The following is a 15,243-nucleotide window of genomic DNA, read 5'->3' as shown; positions in this document are numbered from 1 at the left end:
GCTTATTGACAATCAGTCAGTGACTCCAGTCAGCAGTGACAATGACTTGTGCTAAAACTCCTAGTGCGAATAAATAAATAAATATTGATGTTTATTTATTTATTTATTTATTTGTTTTAATATTCGCAGGAAACCTTAGCTAGGTAATATCACCTCTTCCAGAATTGAAGATTATTGACCAAAATCGAGTGTTAATTTATGCCCGTAAACCAACCCAAGATACAGATTTATTTGTAGATCGGTGGCGCCTCAAAAAATAGTGTATCTTAGATACACTATTTTTTGAGGCGCCACCGATCTACAAAAGAACCTATTTAGGTTGTTATGTTAATAATTCCTTGATATTCTAAAACAGCACTAAAGAACATAAAATCACGGCTCGCCATATTGAAGGAATTCTTTTAGTCGCAAATGAAAACAAAATTATTAATTCATTTGGAAATGAAATTACTCTAAAATTAAAAGACGTAAACAAACTTCCACGTGATACCCTGTTGCTCATTAACATTTGTTTTCGTGTTAACCAATCAAAATTCGCCTGGATACACATATCAACCAACCAGCTTTTAGTATAGCGATCCTATATAAACAGCTTCCCAGCTGCAGAGACATTCAGACACTGAAAACACGCCCACACGAGTTGAATATATTTTCTTACTTTTTACTAACGTAGGTGAGCAAGCATCAGGTATGGTTTTTGTTTTAGTTTGCTCATCTTAACATGGACACGTATACAAACGCAAATTGAAAGCTATTTTTTGTAAACAAAAGGAAAATAACATGCAGATGTACTTGTGACTTTTTTTTTTTTTTAAATGAAAACGTAAAAATACTAAAGAAAATACGATTTTGCGCTTTGTTTTTATTTAATGCGAAATGATTTGGAAATTGTAACAAGAAAGCGTTAATAATAATAATAATAATAATAATTAATGATAATAAAAACATTTTTTTTCTGAAAAAGAAAGTATACACGAAGTCTACGTTGTATGCTACCAAGAAAAAAAAAGCAATGTTAAAATCTTGGGTGTTTTTAAACCAACACCCTTCTTGTGTCTGTCGTGCAGACGCATATAAACAAGAACGAACGGATGATACAACAACAACATACAACAGTGCACAAATATCATCATCGTCATCATCATCGCCATCGATGAGATCTTCTTTGTCTTAAAAAGAACTGCGAAAATATAATCTTAAATTACGTCATCATCCATTAAAGATAAACAAAAACATGAACTAAATCAAGTAGTTATTTTTTTTACTGATTTTGTTTTTTGTAAATATTTATTTCTATATCTCATTCATTCATCCATATTTATTTATTTAATTACTCTAAAATAAAATTGCATTGTTTAAAAAAAAAAAAAAAAAAAACTCCAGAAAACAAACCATCATAAGTCATTATTTATTAATACGAACGAAAAAAAAAAACAGTAAACAATCATGCCATATCTTGGCCGAGATTGGAGATCGCCAGGCGATCAATGGGTCCGAACCACGGAAGGATGGGAGAAGCTCCGTTTGTGGCGTGTAAAACTTTTTGAAAATCTCAACGAGAATTTCCTTGCAAGGTAATTGAAACTTATTTATTCATTATTGCTTCCTTCATCTTAATTTTTCGTCCGAGTTCGCAATTATGCATAATAATAACGAGTATATTTGTTGTATAAAAAAAATAATGAATGACTAGTGGATGTAAACAAAAAAGATTTTGTTTCCATGAATGAAATAATGTAATGTATTATTGAATGAAAAATTGTTGGGAAATATCGTGCGGGAAATGAAATAGGGAAAAAGCCAAAAATTTACGCATAAAACAATTTTTTTTGTAATTATTATTATTATTATTATTTTTTTTTTCACTGTTTTATTTCGGAGGTAACTATTTATTTGGTACTTATGCAGAACCCGGACACCGTACTGAAATAATAACATTATTTAAAAACTCTTTCTTAACATGTGGAAAGGGGCTTTTTTCTTTCTTTTAGCTACTTTCACTTAAAATTGATGTACTATTGATCCGTGCTGAAATAATAAACGTTATTATTTAAAAAGTCATTCTTAACATGGGGAGGGTGTTTTGTACCTATTCTATACTTTAACCTTACAATTGAATAATAAAAAAAAAAAAAACATATAATAAAACTTCAATTAAACTTGGAAATACGATTTAAAAAATAGCGCGGATCAGTAAGTGCAATAGCACCAAAACGGAAAAACCAAAAGACAGAAAAATTTAATTTATTTTCAGAATTCTATCTAAAATAAATAAATAAATAATACGGTCCGTATTCTGCATAAGTACTATTTATTTTTTAAAAGTCTATTTCTTATTATTAATTAAAAATGTTCGTATTATAATTTTTACGTTCGAAAAAACAAAACAAAAACTATTATCACAGATGTTTGCATTATGACCCACTAAATAACTTGTTACTTTGAAAAAAAAAAATTTAATTAAAAGAATTTTTTTACTTGTATCTGTTGCCAGCAAAAGAAAAAAAAAAAAAAACTTATGATTTTATGTTTCCTGTTCAGATTTTAACCAAAATAAATTTATTTAAAGGTATATGCTTTATGCGATTATTGTTTACAAGAACTCAGAAAAATACTAGAATATTTGGTATTCCGGCATAAAGCTCGAGACAATAGTCTCTAACCCCCTTTCACAACAAAAGGAACTAACTTCCCTATACACCGCTTTTGGTTACTATGGGAACAGCTAATTTTTGTGATGATTCGATTTTTAATAATAAACACATTTTATTTTTTTAAATATTAATATTTATTTTTAATAATAAACACATTTTATTTTATTTTAAATATTAATATTTATTTTTAATAATAAACTACACTGATTAATATCCCAAAAACTACTTTTTTTGTGACAAATTTAAATGCGCTTGCTTGCATGTATAGAAATGGTCACCACCGATAACAAAGAATTACATTGCTTAATATGAAAACACAGGTCAGCTGCTGCAGGTATAACATCATCAACAATTTTCTCCATAAGTGCAGCAGAACGCGTACGATTTTTCGATTAATTAGCGGCAATAATAGTTTGTGTGGGTTTTCAGATCGAATAATAATTTAAAAAAAAAATCAACAATAATAATAAAAAAAATATCAACAATAATAAAAAAAATCAACAATAATAAAAAAAACAAAATAGATTTTATTGGTTTATTCCTCGAATCACAAAAATTAATAAATAAAAAAATCCTGTATATTGTAGGCTACAATAAATGTTTGAAGCCAAATCTTTCAGCAAAAAAGGCCAAATTCAAATTTTTTAGATAAAAAAAAGGCCAAAAAAGTCAAATTTTAACTTTTTCTTTAATAATTACTATTAAACAAATATTGTTTTACTTTTAAAATGTCCTGTATATTGTTTATTATTAAAAATCGAATCATCATTATTATCATTCATCATTGTTATTAAAAATCGAATCATCACAAAAATTAACTGTTCCCATAGTAACCAAAAGCGGTGTATAGGGAAATTGGTTCCTTTTGTTGTGAAAGGGGGTTAGAGACTATTGTCTCGAGCTTTATGCCGGAATACCGAATATTTATAGGTGCTTGTTAAGATAGTAGACAGATCGATTTTTTTTTTAAATATGTCATTTTGAGCAACAACAATATTACGTACTTGTCATGTCGAAAATAGTAATATATCTAAAAATTAGGATAATTCATCGACTAGGAAGTTATTTATAGTTAAAGTAATTTTTACAGAAACTTGGATAAAATTGCATTAGACTGAATAGGGGACATAACTCAGAGCGAATATTTTAGATTATTTGTTCATGGTGTGTAATATTTGCATAATTTGACCCGAATTCTCGTGAAATCCCGTCAAGCAGTGGAGACCGCGTCGTAACAGACGCAGACTAATGAAAAAAACAAAAAACAAACAAACAAAAAAAAACCCGGAAAAAATACAAATGCAAATAATCAAAAATAACAACAACAAAAAAACTACCTTGAAAAATTAAAATATGTTTATTTCGTTTTAGTAATCAATTTTTTTCGATGTTTTCATTTCTTTTTCTAACATGTATAGATTTATTTTCTTGCCTGTCATTTTTCTGTTTGGCGAGTTTGAAAATATATTTGTTTGCCAGCTTTTTTTCTTTTTTTTAGGTTTAGTCGCTTTCTTTCCAATTCAAATGTCGTCTGCTTCCATTTAGCGTTTTTTCATTGGTTAATAAAACTCCCAAAAATTCAATTAACAAAAAAATAATAAATAATAAATAAGTAACACATCAGAAAATTAAAAGTCATCTCGCCCGCTTAATATCACCTTAAAAATTACTAAAAACATGACGGGAATTCACGAGAATTCGGGTTAAATTATGCAAGAGTACCAATTAGCGATAGACTTTTTAATTATTAATAAAAACACTATATGAGTTGTTCTATTCGATGAATTTTCGTAATTTTTGTATATATTACTATTTTCGACACGGCAATTAAATACGTAATATTGTTTTTGCTTAAAATGGCATATTTAAAAAAAAATCGATCTGTCGACTTTATCTTAACAAGCACCTATTTATCTTCCATTATTGCACATATGGTAGGAGCAGAGTGTAGTATCTGTTCTGATGCTGTACTAGTCTACTTCATCATTTAGTGTCCTTGATCAACGAAAGAAATCCTTCCAGACTGAGGCAATTTAAATTTTGTCTCAATCCAAAATGATTATTTTGGAGTGCATTTGCATTATAATCTCTGTCCGCGTGAGCATATTTTTTTGTTTTTATTATAGAATATTTTCCTACGCTGGCTGTCTCTTTCTTTAAAGCCAAACGATTATGATGATGGAATTTCCTCTTAACACGAAAATTCCGATATTTTTTTTCTACGGAAAATCGATATTGTTCAGAACAGTTAATAAGGTCAGAGGTTATAAAAAGAAAAGACGACACATTTCCGTTTAAATGTATAATTTAAAATCATTTTTTTTTTAATTATAAATACATGGTGTTTGAAAAATTATTTTGTTTTTCTTTGTGATTTATACATTACAAGAAAATTACAATAATAGCACAGAAAATTGTAAAAAAAAGAAAAAAGAAAGACGTGTTGTTGAATTGTGTCTGTATACATAAGCATTGCAAATAACTGGTTATTTATTATTGTTGTTCGTTTCATGTATTTTGTTCGCTAATATTTACTTTCTTTTTAATGGACTCAACATAATAAAAATAAATGTTAGGCTCGTCATCACGTGAGAAAAATAGAAAAATAGCGTAACTATTTCCGCAATAATAATCGTCTTTTATTATTTTATTCTTTTATTTTCTCCTTTTATTGAATGTTTTAATGAATTGTAGACATTGAAATGTAGAAAGAATAAAATGTCTACTGTATTGTTTATAAGCTTTCCCCAAAAATAATAAAAACCGAGTTAATTTTGCTTTTAAATATCAAATTTAGTTTTTATTTTAACTTTAAAATTATTTTTCAAATAATTTTATCTTTTGCTCGTATTTTTATCGAAATTTACATTAATCCTTTCTTTCAATAAATTTAAAATTTATTTTTATTAAAATAAATGACGGATGTTAAAAATCAATTCAATACAAAGAATATTTGTGACACAAAATGCTATAATTTGCACATGTAACTCTTATCTCTCTGCCTCGACGCGAATAAGAATCGGGAAGTGGGATAGAAAAGGGAGAGCACTCTGGCTTGTAGGAAATGCCTGTGCAGCCCTATCGACATTCCCTGACAGGGGCTCTTTAGGCGATGAACAATAAACTAACCCTTTTCAAAGGGAGAAGGCAAAGCCTAGGATGGTGGACTTCTTAGCACTGTACAGGACTAACAATATAATGTAGTCATCGGGGAAAGCCATTGCAATAAATAATAGCTTCGACTGTTGACTCTCTCTCTCTCTCCTCTCTCCGCCTTTATACGTGTCTATTTTTATATGCCTGGATTGCCTGGCCCCTCTATTCATCAATCACTAACCCTCTCACAGAGAAGTCCGCAAAAACAAACAAACAAAAAAAAAAAAACAGCAACAAAACAAAAAAAAAACATTAGAATTATATCTTATCCAAGAAGAAATAGCAACAGAAAATGCCAGCTGAGCTGCAGTGCACTCTGCAGTCAAAATAACAACAAATCAATACATCTACTGCTACTTACGTAGTCTCTCTCATAGCGTGACTACTGCTGCTACAGTGCTAGTTGATTTTCAAAATAAACAAACGCATTTTTTAAACATTGGCCTTGGTTTATTTTCATTCTCTCCTACATTTTTGCATTCATTTTAATACATCAGCATTTACGTAACTATCGCTACTAAAAGACATAAAAGAAAAAAGGCGTGTTTGGATTTGTTGGGAAAAAAGGGAAATAGCGTTTGAAATTATATGGGACTTTTCTTTGTTCAAAGATGGAGGTTATTGGTGGTGAGAATTCGTCTTATTGGATTGGTTCGGATTTACTTGTAAACGCAATATTCTCACGTCCTTCCTTCGGCCTTGGGTGCGACCATTAAAATGTTTTATTAGTACTCGGAAGGCCAACCTCCCAAGTTTTGCCTCCTTTCGGGGGGGGGGGTAGATTTATTGCTTGTCGTCTGAGGCGGAGGCGCCTGTGCCAATTTAATTCTGCTAATCCTCTCTCTCCCTCTCTCGCTTGATGTAAATTTATATAATCAGACATGGGGGTCATTAACTTGAGAGGAGATTGGGAAGACTGGCCATTCCTTATCTTAACCAACTTGGCTAGTCTCACCTCTAATCCAATATCAAACTAATATATAGTTTCCATTAAATTAACATATGCTCTAGAGTACAAGTAATTGAGTATTATTTCTCATAATACTGAATTAAGTGATGCAATGCATGCGTGCGAGGCAAACCCTTTAGTAAACGAAACGTGACCCGGAAAGAAAAACAAAGTCTTTAAAACAACGAAAGGGGTTATTTCAGTGGCAGAAAGCTGGATAGCGTCCGAGTGACGAAAAGGAAGATTTAAAGTTCTTTGGCTATTGAAGGTTGGTAAGCAGATATCTTCAGACGAAGATCGCCAATTCTAGATCGTCCAGTGGAAGAGAGAGAGAGAGAGAGAGAGAGAGAGAGAGAGAGAGAGAGAGAGAGAGAGAGAGATGCTTCCTGGGTTCTTTCTGCTGATCAACTGTGATTCCGAAAAAGTTCCTTAGAGGACAAATGCAATCAATGTGTCATACAAACTGATTGGTCATTGTATAGCCAAATCACCTAGGAAGAACATTGATTCACGAGATAAAATAAATGTTTATTTTATTCATAACTGCTACATCATCCCCTGCTTAGGCGGAATTCAGTTTACAGATTTTTTTTGTTGCATTTATTGTTGCTTACAGCTGTTTGGAAACAGCATTCATTTTAAGTGATGCAATGTATGATACAATTATAAGTGCTGATTCGTATCAGAATAAAACAATATTTTTCGAAGCAGAAAAAAAAAACATCTATAAACATATTTTATTTTATTATTTTAGTCACGTTCTTAACACGTTAAAAAAAATTTACACACGAGACGCTTAGTTCAATAAATTTATATATAATTTTAACTGAAGCATATAAAAGCATGCAGATTTTAAACGAACAATAATCAAAACTGCCTGAAGACGACTGTTGAAACGCAGGCGAAACTACTTACAAAAAACAACCAAAATTCAACCGAGAAATAAGAACGACAATTCGAAAAATTGAAATATGTTACCGTGACATAGGTTGACATATATTCGGCGGGTTTTTAATAGTATTTTGTATAGTTTTTTTTATTTATAACACCTTTTTCCAAACTTACGGTGTTAGAGAGGGTGTGAGACGCCATCTTGAATTTTCGAATAGATCGGTAAACATGTATATTTTTCGAGCTGAATAAATATGTTACATTGAATAAAAACACAAAAAATATATCCAGTTTGGCAGAAAAGTAACTTATCTTGCCTTTGATAACATTTATTTCTTATATATTTGTTTTTTGACAACTTTTTCGAATCTATGTGTACAAAACCCAGTTCTTGCTTAATGAGCTTTTTTTTTTGTAATGTAATTGTTCTTGCCAAGAACACTCCGTGCTATTCAACAATACTTGTCTGAATATATATATATATATATATATATATATATATATATAAGATAAAATTAAAAGCCAAGAACAATGCGAGATTTTTTTTTATATATATAGAGTAAAATTAAATGCAAACAAAAGAAATAAATTTCTTTTTTTTTTGTTGTTTGTTTTTTCTTTTTCACACAAATTTTAATTCTAAACAACAGTAATTTTTTTTTCTGTTGTATTCAATGGTGTTGTAAATCTCAATATATTTCAGACTTATTAGTCTTCTCTTGAAAATGTCTTCTCTTGAAAATGGACTAATAAGTCTGAAATATATTGAGATTTACAACACCATTGAATACAACAGAAAAAAAAAATTACTGTTGTTTAGAGTTAAAATTTGTGTGAAAAAGAAAAAACAAACAACAAAAAAAAGAAATTTATTTCTTTTGTTTGCATTTAATTTTACTCTATATATATAAAAAAAAATCTCGCATTGTTCTTGGCTTTTAATTTTATCTTATAATTTTCTTCAACAATGCTTCAAGCAAACTAAAACCTACTTATATATATATATATATATATATATATATATATATATATATATATATATATATATATATATATATATATATATAGTCATTGGGAGAGACTGTTTCGCTGAATCACAACACTTCAGTGTGAGTGCGGCTAGACAAAAAACTGTCTCAAACCGTGACCATGAAACGACCACCTAGACGACAGTCGGTTCTTCTAACCTCTACGACATGACTGTTGCTATACACACACTCACATGTATATATTCATCTGCATGTACGCGCGTGCGTGTGTGTGTGTGTGTGTGTGTTAACGTGTCTCGGTTAGTGAAATGAAACGGCAATCCTTGTAGAGTTTTACAATTCAAATTTTTTGACCTAATTCAGATTGCCTCTTTGGGGGAGTTGGATTTTTTCCATGTTAAAATAACTGACCTTTGGTCTAAAGTTTAGACTCTAAACTGTCGTCGTGAGAATGCAAGTAAACATGAGCGTAAACCTTGAAAGGAAAGAATTATGTTAATAAATGCGACGCGAGTCTTTCATTGTTACTATAAATAACTCAGTGACGACTGGCGTTGCTTTGAATCAGTCCTATTTTTAAAAGGAACACGTGTTTGTAAGTGTGTTTGTATACAAACATTGCACAGGCACAAAGAGCGTCATAGCTCGTTTGGAATGCTTCGAGTTTTGAAATTATTGTCGGGACTTCGGAATAGAGACCACATCGTGTTATCTTTTTGTTTTAGCGATTCAAATAAAAAAATATTCCAAATTACATCGTATTATGCAAATTGCGTATGCATTAATACAGAATCAATTTTCTATTGATTATTATATCTTACGAGTAATAATTTGCCCGGTGGACTAATTTGAATAATAATAATAATAATAATATGGATAAAAAAAATAATGATAATGTCGTTCATCAAATTTCGTCTGTGTTAGTTTAAAATATCACGTCAGCTGATATTTCGGCTTGACGATGAATGTTTTGGAAGAGTCACCTCTGATTAAAGTTTAGTTTTAAAATATGCAAACGAAGAAATGATTTCCAGCGATTTTAAATGGCACTTCTTTTATCGGAAATTGAACTTATTAATAAGAAAAAGTTAAAATAAAATGGTGAGGTGCAGATGCACTCGGGCTTGAACAGTGGATTCGATCTGTCGTTGAATGTTCTACCACTGAGCTATATCTCGAGATAACAATAAATCTGTTTGTCTTTTGTTTTTAAGAATAAATGATTTGCTGAAATTTTATTATTTCCCTTGGCAGATGTAACGTAAAATATTCCCCTGTAAAATTTCTTCTTTTCTTTTTTTTTTATCTATAAGAGAAAAGACTATTTTTAAGGTCGGATTTGTTAAAATTTCCGATACTTATCAAATAAGTTTCTGTACAAAGCATATCTAAGAATACTGCCGGACATATAAATTAGCTTTGTGTGAAATTTGCAGAACATATGCTCAGCCGTTTCGGAAACAATGAGGAAGGAAGTCTCACACACAAAATTACTTATCTATCTCTCTCTCTCTCTCTCTCTCTCTCTCTCTCTCTAGAGAGAGAGAGAGAACTAGATATAATTAAAATGTGCATGAAGAAGAATTTGTTTTACATTTAACATGGTTTTTGCTAAAATACATAATTAGTCACGAGGTCGTAATAATATCAAAATTCACTCTACTTAAAATATCCCCAACATAAAAATTGCGAAACGTTCGTTATACAAAAAGAGTTCCTTTATTTTTCCTTTATTTTATTTATTTAAATATAAAATGCTGACGAAAAAAAAAAAAAAAAAAAAAAAAAAAAAAACAATAAAATATAACAAAATGTTTTCTGGATTACATATAACCTCGCATTCCTAATCCTCCTAGACGATTATTATTTATTTCCTAGGTAAAATTTAGGATATTTATCTTGATGATGTCATAACGTTGATGATTAGTAAATAGATATTGTTAAACAATTTCATGACATCTTAATCTGTTATGAACCGCCTTAACAATTAAACGCAAAAAAGCCGCTTGCTTTAAAGTACAAATGTATGATGTACACTGTAACTTTATATCCAAACAAAAATAAATCCATCCCAAGCCACCTCACCTGCTAGACGATTATTTCAGCATTTTTATTAATATAAGAACTTACAGGTTTACCTAGCGTTAACTCGGTATCAAAAGGTAAGGGCAAGCCAATGAAATAAAACAAACGACTTTTTATATAATTCTATGGTTATCAATTTATTTCATTGCTTTTTTAGAAAAAAAAACGCACGCGCGCGCACACACACACACACGCACACACACACACGATATGACTTGGGGAATCTTAAGTAGGATGATCCCCGGTGTGCTTGTGGTATTGTGGTGAATTAGAACTTTAGCTAGGATCAAGCGTAGACTAACAAAGGTAGAGTGACGAGGATGACCATAGACACCCATCCCCAATTTTTGAGTGGCCTTGTGCCTAATTTTTTGTTTTTTATTGTCTTGTCTTTCTAACTTTTCATGAAAAATGAAAAATATATAACTGAAAAGGTACAGTGAAAAAGATGACCATAGACTCTCCTCCCCAACTTTTTGAGTTGGTCTTGTGCCTAAATGTTTATTTTTGTGTTTTCTGAAAATAAATGATAAAAACCTCAGATAGCTTGGATGTCCATCTTTCTTTATAATACAGTAAAGTGTTTTCCCTGTTGAAAACGTGCATTATTGAAAACGTGCATTATTGAAAACGTGCATTATTGAAAACATGCATTATTGAAAACATGCACTGTTGAAAACATGCACTGTTGAAAACATGCATTATTGAAAACATGCATTATAGAAAAAATGCACTGTTGAAAACATGCATTATTGAAAACGTGCATTATTGAAAACATGCATTATTGAAAACATGCACTGTTGAAAACGTGCATTATTGAAAACGTGCATTATTGAAAACATGCGTTATTGAAAACATGCACTGTTGAAAACATGCATTATTGAAAACATGCACTGTTGAAAACATGCATTATTGAAAACATGCACTGTTGAAAACATGCATTATTGAAAACATGCACTGTTGAAAACATGCACTGTTGAAAACATGCATTATTGAAAACATGCATTATAGAAAACATGCACTGTTGAAAACATGCATTGTTGAAAACATGCACTGTTGAAAAACTTGCATTATTGAAAACATGCATTATTGAAAATATGCACTGTTGAAAACATGCATTATTGAAAACATGCACTGTTGAAAACATGCATTATTGAAAACATGCACTATTGAAAACATGCATTATTGAAAACATGCATTATTGAAAACATGCACTATTGAAAACATGCATTGTTGAAAACATGCATTATTGAAAACATGCACTATTGAAAACATGCATTGTTGAAAACATGCATTGTTGAAAACATGCATTGTTGAAAACATGCATTATTGAAAACATGCACTGTTGAAAACATGCACTGTTGAAAACATGCATTATTGAAAACATGCATTATTGAAAACATGCATTATTGAAAACATGCATTATTGAAAACATGCATTATTGAAAACATGCATTGTTGAAAACATGCATTGTTGAAAACATGCATTGTTGAAAACATGCATTATTGAAAACATGCATTATTGAAAACATGCACTGTTGAAAACATGCACTGTTGAAAACATGCACTGTTGAAAACATGCATTATTGAAAACATGCACTGTTAAAAACATGCATTATTGAAAACATGCATTATTGAAAACATGCACTGTTAAAAACATGCATTATTGAAAACATGCATTATTGAAAACATGCATTATTGAAAACATGCATTGTTGAAAACATGCATTGTTGAAAACATGAACTATTGAAAACATGCATTGTTGAAAACATGCATTGTTGAAAACATGCATTGTTGAAAACATGAACTATTGAAAACATGCATTGTTGAAAACATGAACTATTGAAAACATGCATTGTTGAAAACATGCATTATTGAAAACATGCACTGTTGAAAACATGCATTGTTGAAAACATGCACTGTTGAAAACATGCATTGTTGAAAACATGCATTGTTGAAAACATGCACTATTGAAAACATGCACTGTTGAAAACATGCATTGTTGAAAACATGCATTGTTGAAAACATGAATTATTGAAAACATGCATTGTTGAAAACATGCACTGTTGAAAACATGCATTGTTGAAAACATGCATTATTGAAAACATGCACTGTTGAAAACATGCACTGTTGAAAACATGCATTATAGAAAACATGCACTGTTGAAAACATGCACTGTTAAAAACATGCATTATTGAAAACATGCATTATTGAAAACATGCACTGTTAAAAACATGCACTGTTAAAAACATGCATTATTGAAAACATGCATTATTGAAAACATGCATTATTGAAAAAATGCATTGTTGAAAACATGCATTGTTGAAAACATGAACTATTGAAAACATGCATTGTTGAAAACATGAACTATTGAAAACATGAACTATTGAAAACATGCATTGTTGAAAACATGCATTATTGAAAACATGCATTGTTTAAAACATGAACTATTGAAAACATGCATTGTTTAAAACATCAACTATTGAAAACATGCATTGTTGAAAACATGCATTATTGAAAACATGCATTGTTGAAAACATGAACTATTGAAAACATGAACTATTGAAAACATGCATTGTTGAAAACATGCATTGTTGAAAACATGCACTGGCCTTCATGTGTATGTGATGCATACGGATGGCAGATGTTGCAAGTGTTAGATGATCAATCAAAGGAAAAAGGAGGGAGAGCACAGAATTGAAAATATCCGTGATTGGAGTTCGGTCACGTTATCCACGTTTACGCATGTTTTAAATGTCGAGACTCAACACGTTGTAGACTCTGTCGCAAAGGAGACCAAGACAAGGAATAATTCAACTCACTTTTTTCTATTGAAATAACAGACATTTATTTTCAGGTACTTTCCCGAATAAAACGTGATTGTGGTCATCAGTCTGTGCACACATTCTTCTATAACCTTTTTCCTTGCTCTGCCATAACATCACTTTGCACACGGCTCGGTCATTTGCATATAGCTACTATATACACGTCTGCACTCTGTTACGTACCAAAGAGATGTTTTCTTTTTGTTTTTTGTTTGAAATAAAACAAGTACCTCATTAATGTATTTGAAAAAGGTTATCTGCAGATAAGCCCTTTTTAATGGACACTGTCTAATCATTATCTCCACTGGATATCTCGAGTAGTCAGCTTCTGGATGGTCGAATGGTGACCATGGATAAAGGCTAGAATCCAGCTCAAATTGAAGAGATTCCAGGAGTTAAGAGGTGAAATCAGAGAAGATTCACCAGAGATGAGGAGGCAGTTGGTGTTGGACGTTCGATGAGACAGTTGATTGTTTTTAGGGTTTGGTATGCTCTCCAGACGAGCTGGACCTTTGCAGTTCTTTGCTGAATGATGATGTTAATTGGACTTCTGTTTTGGTCAGGCAAAAATCTCATTTTGCAAATCTATTTAACCTAAGAAAACGAGTACCATTTTAATCCCCAAAAGAAATATCAACCTCTATTAATTGTTTTTTAAATTGGAATTGTTGTTTTTGTTTCATTTGTAACATCTCCGATTAAAAACAACTGGAACAATCACGGCCTGTGCAATGGATGCATGTTGATGTCCTATTTTATTGATTATTTTAGCTTTCAAACTTGTTGTTTGTTTGTCGGAACGGAGTGACGAGGACCATTTTATCATCCTGTAGAGTAGGGTGGGGAAATCATCATCAGCTTTCAAACCTATTGTATATATGCATATATATGTATATATATATGTATATGTATGTATATATGTATATGTATATGTATGTATATATGTATATATATGTATATGTATGTATGTGTATATGTATGTATATATATATATATATATATATGTATATGTATGTATATATATATATATATGTATATATGTAATTATGCTTCAGCAGAATTCCTGATGCGAATGTGATGATCTTGCTTTGTTAGCTGATGATAATTCTTATGCACAAAAGTTGCCACATATCCTGGAAGAGTCAGCTGTCATGATTAGACTGCATACAAATGCAACTAAAACAGAATATTTGTCCTTCCAATAAATCGGCCCAATTGAAACACTAGACAGAACCCAACTCAAACAAGTAGATGACTTTGGATATCTCTGCAGCCACACAACATCCACTGAAAAAGACTTTCACATCAGAAAAGCCAAGGCTTAAAGTGCACTTAATCTGCTGAAAGTTCTATGGAAATCTGCCCTCTGGGAACAGATTAAGAAAAACTGTTTTTGCCGTAGTGGAGACGGTGCTGCTTTATGGTTCACAAGCATGGACTCTCAGTAAAAAACTTCAGTTAGATGGAACTTACACTAGCCTTCGGGACAAGATCAAAGTGTAGTATCTGTCCTCTGATACATACACAGCGATAGGCAGTCGTGTTCTGGCGACACATTCTCGTGCCCGGAGAGCTTGTTGGGTAGCGTTCTGTCCGCACCCCCACTTTGTCTGTCTTTCTCTGCTCTCCCCCCTCCCCCACGGGGGGGGATCCGAGCTGATAATTTACGACCTTCCCGCGAGGGAGGGTCGGAAA

The 15,243-nt window shown here is 31.3% G+C and overlaps 1 protein-coding gene and 1 long non-coding RNA gene across 2 annotated transcripts in view; one reads left to right on the top strand and one right to left on the bottom strand.

Annotated features, from left to right (window-relative positions):
- LOC145290028 (uncharacterized) overlaps positions 1 to 15,243 on the bottom strand; it is a 105,427-nt gene that overhangs the window by 12,630 nt on the left and 77,554 nt on the right. The gene's annotated exons all lie outside the window — the stretch shown is intronic.
- The window catches only part of LOC145290012 (F-box only protein 25-like), a 143,688-nt gene continuing 129,041 nt past the window's right edge, over positions 597 to 15,243 (top strand). The window contains exon 1 of the mRNA XM_080136455.1: positions 597 to 1,574. Within this exon, the coding sequence (XP_079992581.1) occupies positions 1,447 to 1,574 (128 nt within the window). The 5' untranslated portion in view covers positions 597 to 1,446. The remainder of the gene's footprint in view (positions 1,575 to 15,243) is intronic.

This window comes from Euprymna scolopes, chromosome 2 (genome assembly GCF_053919585.1).
Source record: "Euprymna scolopes isolate OS-2025 chromosome 2, ASM5391958v1, whole genome shotgun sequence".
NCBI lineage: Eukaryota > Metazoa > Mollusca > Cephalopoda > Sepiida > Sepiolidae > Euprymna > Euprymna scolopes.
This window is presented reverse-complemented; position numbering and strand designations above follow the sequence as displayed.